This window comes from Rhincodon typus, chromosome 14 (assembly GCF_021869965.1).
Source record: "Rhincodon typus isolate 14 chromosome 14, sRhiTyp1.1, whole genome shotgun sequence".
Lineage (NCBI taxonomy): Eukaryota > Metazoa > Chordata > Chondrichthyes > Orectolobiformes > Rhincodontidae > Rhincodon > Rhincodon typus.
The window spans coordinates 3,287,549-3,297,154 of record NC_063345.1 but is presented as its reverse complement, the minus strand read 5'-3'; the positions used below and the strand labels follow the sequence as shown (position 1 = coordinate 3,297,154).

At 39.9% G+C, this 9,606-nt stretch overlaps 1 protein-coding gene across 1 annotated transcript in view; it reads left to right on the top strand.

Moving 5' to 3' along the window:
* Positions 1 to 1,368: 1,368 nt before the first annotated feature.
* The window catches only part of LOC109911981 (phospholipid-transporting ATPase IG-like), a 129,036-nt gene continuing 120,798 nt past the window's right edge, over positions 1,369 to 9,606 (top strand). Inside the window, exon 1 of the mRNA XM_048605257.1 lies at positions 1,369 to 1,389. Coding sequence (XP_048461214.1) covers positions 1,387 to 1,389 — 3 coding nt within the window. The 5' untranslated portion in view covers positions 1,369 to 1,386. The remainder of the gene's footprint in view (positions 1,390 to 9,606) is intronic.

Sequence of the window (9,606 nt, the reverse complement as noted above, 5' to 3'; positions counted from 1 at the left end):
GGTTGAATGGCTGGCTAGGCCAATATGCATTCAGTCCTTAATTGCCCTTGAGAAGATAGTGGGCCACCTTAAGCGCTTGCTGTGCTGTATGGAAAGAAGTTTCAGGAATTTGACAGAAACAGTGAAAGAAAGACAACATACCTTTTGAACAGACAAAAATGGTGGTGGCTGTTTTAAGTAATACTAACTTCACACTAAATTTTAAACTGTAATGCAATGCCTGGCTTGCATTCTGTTTGGCTGGTAGTTCACTTTTAATTGGCTGGTGATCATTTTGTCGTCGCTTTCAGGACTGGGGTCATGCGGGGATGTGGTGGTGTACTGGCACTATAGAAGTCAATCGAATACCTTAGTGAAATGGGTTAAAATCCCACCACAGCAACTTGTGGAATTGGAATTAAATTAACAAAAATCTGACACTAAAAGTTAGTGTCACCAAGAGTGACCATTAAACCATTAAGTTAACTCCGGCAGCATATGTGGAGCGAGAAACGGACCTGTTGAGTTTCTCCAGTATTCTTTGTCTGTTCCATGGAACTATTGTCGATTTGTTGTTAAAAACACACGTGATTCACTAGTGTGTACAAATTAGGAGCTAAGTGGATCATTTGGCCCCTCTAACTTAATCCCGCATGAAATATCTCCATGGCCAGTCTGTTTGTGCTTCTAATTTCATTTTCCAATCTAACTGATAACCAAAGATTATTGATAGACAAGTGCTTCTGCCTTTAAAAATATCCATTGACCCTGTCCAAAGTTGCTCAACCTTTTGAGAGAAAAAAATCTCTTCAGCTCTGCCTTGAATGGGCAACCTCTAATTATGAAACCATGACCCCTAGTTTTGAAATAAAAACAGGTGCTTTAGAAATGTAGCTGGTCTGGCCAAATCTATTAGAGAGAAACAGACTTAATGTTCTGTGTCAATTATGACTATTTTTAAAAACTCAAGATTCACAAGAGAAGTACAAATTTTACCATCCTTACCTGGTGTAGCCTATGCATGACTCCAGATTTGCAGTAATCTGGTTCAGTCTCAACTGCATTCTAAGTGTAAGCCACTCCCTTCAAGAGCTGTTGTGATAAGCAACAGATGCTGACCTTGGTGTCTTAAAAATCTTTTAACTGCATTGGTGGCAACCATTGCCAAAGACCCCTTGCACGTGGCATAATGGTGTCGATGTGTGTACTCTAAAATGAGACCTTGAACTTTGTTCAACTAAATGTGTTCAAATACAAGTATTTGTTTTTTTTTTAAATGCTTCGATAAAAAGGTTGTAGCCATGAACTAGTATTTCATAATCTGCTCTACCATGGGAAACTGAAGATCCTCTTCAGCAGAATATGAGGATGTTGGCAGAATAGATTGAGAATAAATTTTGGAATAAAATGGTAAGTGGTGCAAACACAATATAATGAAGTGAAAAAGAAAGAATTTGGAGGTACATGCTCGCCATAGGTTTGGTTGCAAACGTGTCGTCACTCTGCTAGGTAACATCGTCAGTGCACCTTCGCTGAAGCATCAGTGTTCTGTCCCATTTGTTATTTGTATGGTTCCATTTGGTGGGGTGTTTGGTACCACTTCTGGTTCTGTTTTTTGGTTTGTACACAGGGTCTAATTCACTAATGTGTTTGTTGATAGAGTTCCGGTTAGAATACCAAGCCTCCAGGAATTCCCTGGTATGCCTCCGTTTAGTTTGTGCAATTTATGGATGTGTTGTCCCAGTCAAATTGCTGTCCCTCGTCTGTGTGTAGTGAGACAAGTGAGAACTGGTCGTGTCTCTTACAGCCAGTTGGTGTCCGTGAATCCGTATTGTCAGTTTTCTTCCGGTTTGGCCAGTGTAGTGTTTCTTACAGTCCTTGCCTGGTATTTTGTATATTACCCTAGTTTTGCTGGTTTTTGGTATGGGATCCTTTTACATTCATCAGTAGCCATTTTAGGGTGGTTGTTGGTTTGTGGGCTACCCTGATACCTAGGGTCTGAAGTTTTGTGATCATCTCGGAAATGTCCTTGATGTACAGTAGAGTGATTATTGAGTCTGTTCATGTTGTGTCTTCCAGTTGCTGTCTGCCTGGGAGATAATGGCTGGCTGTGCTTTTCGGGTATTCATTTCTTTTGAAGACTCCATATAGCGGCTCCTGTTCTGCTTTGCGTAGTTCTGGGTTACAATACGGATACATAAACAACAACTATCCACCAAGAGACACAACCAGTTCTCACTTGTCTCACTACACGCTGACAATGAGGGGCACCAAGTTGATTGGGACAACACCCCCACAATCACACAAGCCAAACAGAGACACGCAAGGGAATTCCTGGAGGCCTGGTATTCTAATCGGAACTCCATCATCAAACACATTGAATTAGACCCTATGTATAAACCACTGAGAAACAGAACTGGAAGTAGCACCGAACACCCCAACAAACTGAGGCATATAAATAAAAAGTGGGACAGAACACTGATACTTCACCAAAGGCGCACTGACGATGTTACCTAGCAGGGTGGCGAAATGTTTGCAACCAAACACACACTGGCTTGGCGAGCATGTCTACAACCTCATCCACAAAGGTGGAACTTTTACTGTGTACAGTCTGTATTGCGAAGCAATTAATGAGATTTCTTTTCATTTCCCAGGAAGGATTATTGTGCTGTTTCTAAATTCTGATCTCATTTAACCGTAGTCTTGATTACCCCCTCAACCTCTGGTATTCGGGATATGTTGGGATTGGTTTGGTGCATACGTTCTTTTAATAAAATTTGATTACTGAGAGTGTACAGGCAATCTAATATAAAAGATACCTATGCAATTAGAAGTTTTCTAAATGCTGTATCTGCAGTGCTTTAACTAGCACTTTTCATTATTGGTCATTAAGGCCTCTTAATTTTAAAGTTTAGTTAATTTGAGATTTTGCTGTCCATGCATATCACTGTTGTTGCAAAGAATCCCAGTCTAGCAGTTTCCTGTAATCAATGTGTGCCCCCTGTCAGGGCCTGTTCACTGAGTTTCTAACCCAGTCTTTGGTCAAGACCTTTTTTTATTATTTGCGAACATACATTAACCATTAGTTTGAGTTGTAACATCAGTTCTATGTTGTGCCTTCAAAAAGAAAGCTTGTCAAAGTAGCAAAACTTAAATATTTAATGGAACTTCTTTAGGCATTAGAATGATGTACAGCTGATCTTTGTTATAGATATGTTACCTGCATTTGATTTGCTACTTAACCTGTCCCTTTAGTCTACTTGGAAATAACATATCTCTTGTAGATTATAAATTTATCAATTTTTGGTGCCTGTGGTACCGCGCAAGGAGAAAACAGTTCATACAATGATCCAGTACCACCTTAGAGGTGCTAGGGATAGGCAATAATTGCAGCCTTGTCAGCATCAATTACATTCTCGGAAGAAAGAGTAAAAAACCTCCGATTTTTCTGCTTGAATTAGAGAAATTATGCCACTGTAGGCTAGAATGGCTAATGGCCAACCATAATGATGATAAACCCAATTTCTGAAATATAATAAGGAAGGATTAAGTAAGCAGAGATACGCACTGTTCTAATCTAGCGTGTTTTAGTCCAATGTGTAGGGTTATTTTATTAACTTTTTTTTAATGGGCTTGTCTTGCTATTTGGAGAAGTGAACAGTTAGATGTATTGCAAATATGAGCGAAAGACAAGTTCGTTAAAAATGATAGGCCTGATCATCTCTGATTCAGGATTCTCGGACATTGAATAAACCTGAACAAATTTGATATTGAAACTTCATGTTGCCAAATAACAATACATCTCTTATTGTATTTAGTTCTATTGCACAATTTTAGCTGGCAAACTTTTTGATTTGTAATGTGTTTCTGTTGCAAATTCAGTACAATTCTGAATAAATCACTGAGTACGCGAACTTCAGCCAAATCGCAGCAGTGGACTTTGCTCCCAAATTATTGACTTATTCTGTAAGTTTTGTTTGTTCTTTGTCAGGTGGACAGATGAAAAATACACAGGAAAAGTGCTGAAAATATGTTGTTTAAACTGGATAGCTGTTTTCATGTTAATTATCAAATATCTCTTTGGAACTTTTTCCAGAAACTAGTTACTGTAATGCCTGTCTTTCATCTACTCCCATCAAAACAAATGTATTTTACTTAAAACCAAGGAATGAGTAAAATATATACAACCAGTAATGAGCCCTTTAAAGAATGAAGTATTGGAGGACCCTAACAATATGATACAAAATTATTTTAAAAGTCTGTTACTGCAAGAAAGGGTTTTTGCCTTTGTTTTGTGTTCTTTAACGTTTAAATGCAGTAGATTCACTCTCACTTTGTCCCTGGTTTTACGTGATATCTTCTGCATTGAACGTGCCTTGCTTTAACCGGATCAGTACTGGGGGAGTGGCTTGGCTCAATTGGTTGGATGGCATTTTTGTTATGCCAGTGACGTGGATTAATTTTGTGAGGTTACCATGAAGGACTGTCTGTTCCCTCGCCTGATGTGAGTTTACCTTCAGGGTAAACCAGCACCAGAAATCTCTCTTCCCTCTGTCTCCTGTCTCCCCACCTTTCTCACCACGCTCCCACCCCAAAAAAAAAGTGTGATGGGGCCTCCTTGTGGTGCAGTGGTGGTATCCCTACCCTGGACTGAGGCCTGGGTCCAAGTCCCACCTGCTCCAGAAGTGTGTAATAACATCTCTGAACAGATTGATTAGAATAGAAGATAGAATCCCTACAGTGTGGAAACAGGCCTCAAGTCCACACCGCCCCTCAGAGCATCCCACCTAGACCCATCCCTCATAACCCATCTAATCTACATATCCCTGAACACTATGGACAATTTAGCATGGCCAATCCACCTAACCTGCACATCTTTGGACTTTGGGAGGAAACCGGAGCACCCAGAGGAAACCCACGCAGACACAGGGAGATTGTGCAAACTCCACACAGACAGTCACCCGAGGATGGAATCGAACCCGGGTCCCTGGTGCTGTGATGCAGCAGTGCTAACCACTGGGCCACCACGCTGTCATAATAATTTATTGTGGCCCCAGTATTCATCCATTAGTTACCGATTTGCTAGCTTTAAAATATCCACCTTGTCCTAACCCTCTGTCTTCGATTAGTTGGCCAGTTGTCTGTCCGTGCTAATATACTTGTGCATGAATCGCAGAAGGTTGGTTTGCAGGTGCAGCGGGTAATTAAGAAGGCAAATGGAATTTTGTCCTTCGTTGCTAGATGGTTGGAGTTTAAAAGCAGGGAGGTTATGTTACAGCTGTACAAGGTGCTGGTGAGGCCACACCTGGAGTACTGTGTTCAATTCTGGTCTCCTTAATTGAGAAAGGATGTACTGGCACTGGAGGCGGTGCAGAGGGGATTTACTAGGTTGATTCTGGAGTTGAGCAGGTTGGCTTATGAGGAGAGACTGAGTAGACTTCTAAATTATTGAAATTTAGAAGAATGAGGGGGGGATCTTATCGAAACATAAAATAACGAAAGGAATAGATAGGATAGAAGCAGGGAGGATGTTTCCACTGGCGGGTGAAACTAGAATAAGAGGGCATAGCCTCAAAATTAGGGGGAGGAGATTTAGAACCAAATTGAGGAGGAACTTCTTCACACAAAGGGTTCTGGATCTGTGGAATTCCCTGCCCACTGAAGTAGTTGAGGCTTCCTCATTGAATGGTTTTAAAACCAAGATAATCTTGTGAACAGTAAAGGAATTAAGGTTATGGTGAAAGAGTCGGTAAGTGGAGCTGAGGCCATGAAAAGATCAACCATGATCTTATTGAATGGCGGAGCAGGCTCAAAGGGCCAGATGGCCTACTCCTGTTCCTAGTTCTTAAGTTCTTATATACCACCTCAAACACCATGAGCCCTTATCTTAGTTAGCCTAATGTTAATTACCTTATCAAGACACCTTGTAAAACTGGACGACTGCTTTGCAGAGGTCTCCATTCTGACTGCAAGAATGCTCCTTCCATTACTTGCCTTTTCAACACACTGCCTCACTTAGCACACCAGCATTTCTGTCCTAGCAAGCTGGAGGAACAGCAACGTTTTTTTCCAGTTAACCCGAAGGCTATTAAGTGCCTATGAACTCTGTCCTCCATCTTTGAATACCCCCAACCACTCCCTTTTTCTGCTTGCTCTGGGCTGCAGTTACTATTTATACTGCTTGGTCCTCTTTTTCTCTTCATCCTTCCTCCCTTGGTAAAGCAACTGGCTCGGAGCTTTCACCAGCTGGCACAAGCTTGTTTATAGACCAGTCAGTGATGCTGCATTAAATATTTTTGAGGCAATAAAATTTTCTGTTTTGATCAGTGTTTCATACAGCTTATGCTGTTGTGAAGTTTTTCTTCATCTGTCTTTGAAGCCGTGGTTGTGATCATGCCTTTCACCACTCTTACAACCTACTAGCAAGTGCAGTAAAGTGTAGTACAAAAAAATGCTTACTTTCTGAATGTGAATACTTAGACTGTATTAAGTAATAATAATTTGGAATAGCTATTAAATCTGAAAAGTCAATGTGTGATTGTTAAATTTGCTGTACCTCTATTCCTTATTTGCAAATAGTCATTCAGTCACAGGTGCATATTTGTATCACTAGATTAATTCCAGTAGTTTCATACTGCACATGTGTATGCCCATGATATTACTAATGACTCTGAAGGGAATAAAACGTTCTGGCCTCTTTCCATGCAATATCCAGTAATTTTACGTACGTGACAATATTAAATTACATGACTCTGACTCTAGCCAACAGATATATTTACATGTAGGAAAACCATATGAATTCAGATCTGAAAACACCAAATTATACATGGGATAATCTTGTCAGATTAGGTGGAAGCAAGATCAGGTTACATCTTCAGGTCAACCTGAATTGTTAACAATTTTGCTGTATGTTTATTTGGAATAACTTTGCTAATCTGATTTTTAAAAATGCAAAATGGAGATTAAAAATGGGCTGGGACTACTCCATTTATTTTTGAATATCTTTTTGTATGAGGTGCTTGTTCATAGATCTCTGAAGGCAGCCACAGGTTAATAGAGTAGTTAAGAAGGCATATGGGACACTTGTCTTTTTATCAGTTGTTACAAGAGCAAGTAAGTTGTGTTTGACTGTACAGGGCTTTGATTAGGCCACAACAGGAATATTGCATGTATTACTTCATGGCACTGTTGGAAGGTAGTGATTGCACTTGTGGGTGGAGAAGAGATTCACCAGGATATTGCCCAGGATGGAGCAGTTTAGCTATGAACGGAGGCTGGATAAGCTTGGATGAGAATCTTGTTGGGGGTGATCTGTTTGAGGTGTATAAGATTATGAGGGGCTGGGACGCACTGGATTGAAGCAGCTGTTCCCCTTAGATGAAGGAATCCATAACAACAGGCCATATTTTGAAAAGCAAAAGATTTAGAGGGGATTCAAGGTGAATAAAATGTTTTTCCAAAAGGATGGTGGGAATCTGGGTTGTACTGCCTGAGAGAGTAGTTAGGCAGGAAACCTCACAACCTTTAAAAAGTACTTGAATGTCACGACATTTCAAGTGCCCATCCAAAGCTTATGGGCCTGGTGTTGGAAAGTGGGGCTAGTGTAGATTGAGTAGTGTAGACTGACAAAAACTGCTCAATGGGCCAAAGGACTTTTTCTGTACTGTATGATTCTATCTCTTTCTTGCAACTTTTTGATTTGAGTTGACCTCCCTTCTGTAGGAAGGATGTTCTGAAACTTGAAAGGGTTCAGAGAAGATTTACAAGGATGTTGCCAGGGTTGGAGGGTTTGAGCTATAGAGAGAGACTGAATAGGCTGGGGCTATTTTCCCTGGAGTGTCAGAGGCTGAGGGGTGACCTCAAAGAAGTTTATAAAATCATGAGGGGTATGGGTAGGATGAATAGACAAGGTCTTTTACCTGGGGTGCGGGAGTCCAAAACTAGAGGGCATAGGTTTAAGGTGCAAGGGGAAGGATATAAAAGGGACTTAAGGAGCAACTTTTTCACAGGGGGCTGGTGCGTGTATGGAATGAGCTGCCAGAGGAGCTGATGGAGGCTGGTACAATGCAACATTTAAAAGACATCTGAATGGGTTTATGAATAAGAAGGGTTTAAAGGGATATCGGCCAAATGCTGGCAAATGGGACTAGATTAATTTAGGATATCTGGTCAGTATGGATGAGTTGGACCAAGGGCTCTGTTGCCATGCTGTACATCTGAATCTGTGCCTCTATACTACAATGTTGTTCCAGAGTTGTTACTTAAGATGGTTAATCATTGTATGACCTTTATAATCTATGCCATAACTGATAACAGTAAGCATCACATATATGCTGCCTTAACCACCCTATTAACCTGTTCTACCATTTTCAGGGATATGTGGACAAGCATCTCTGTCCTACTGTCTATTTACTATTGCTTCTTTCCTAATTTTGAGGTCCTGTATTAAATGTCTTAAATATTTTTCTACTTTTCAGTCTGCCCTGCAATTTTAATGTTTTCACAAGTGTGTAACCCCATATCAAGCAGTAGTTTTCCCAGTGGTAGCAAAGATGCGAATGAAAGGTCCTTTCTTTTTAATATTGGCCACCTGTTATGTCTGTGGCCATGAAGTTAAAGGTGTTATTGTAGGTTTTTCAAATGTGTTTAACTTCTATAAAAAGAATAAAACCTGCAGATTTATCTCGCAAAATTTTCTTGAAGTAATTTTAAGAAATTTTCACTACTCCATTAATTGTTCATTGCTTGAAGAGTCAAACCTTGGTAGCTTGAAATGCATTGAGACTGCTAGAGTTTTCTTTTGGAGCTGTGCTATTTGTTTCCTTTTGTTCCTTCCAACTGTTTTTTTTGTTCAGTAATATAAACATGCACAGTGTTTATGTTGTAAATGAACGAGAGCTTACAAGGGTTTGTGAATGCAACACAGGTGGCTTTGCTGAGATTTCTATATTGTTGTTTGTTGTCTTGCCCACAGATCTGTAGGAAGAAGATTTGAAACATGTCTCAAGAAAGAAACTGAATTTTTTTTTTTAATGAATTGGAGAGGCCAGTTACACACAGTTGATATTGTGTTTCTGCTGCCCACGTGGCTAGTATTCTTAAGACCCTTTTTTGTTTTTTTGGAGTGAATCCATTAACTCACCATCATATCTTGGTGTACCAGTCTTGAAACGTTAACTCAGTTTCTCTGTCCAAAGATGCCACCAGACTTGCTGAGTTTCTCCAATGTTGTTTTTTGACATAAAATTTCACTTTATTTTCTTAACTGGAACAGACAGCAAAATAAAGTGCCCCCTTTTATAATTCTAGGAACATTGTTTCATATTCAGGTCTCCATCTCATGTAAGTTGCTCGCTTTTGAACTTTCAAGTATAGCCACATTTAACTGCAACTGCTCTGACCATTTATTGACAAATACATAAACATTAAACCGTTGCCACTATGGGGTCTATTAAACCTATTAAAGGGTCTATTTGTATCAAGACAAATTAAAATATATACACTGCATTAAGTTCTAAAACCATAGGAATAGAAAGAATGCAATAATCAGCCTACTGCTTGAAGAACAATTCCACCAGTGAAAACTGTATCAGAGATAGTAGGAACTGCAGATGCTGGAGAATCTGA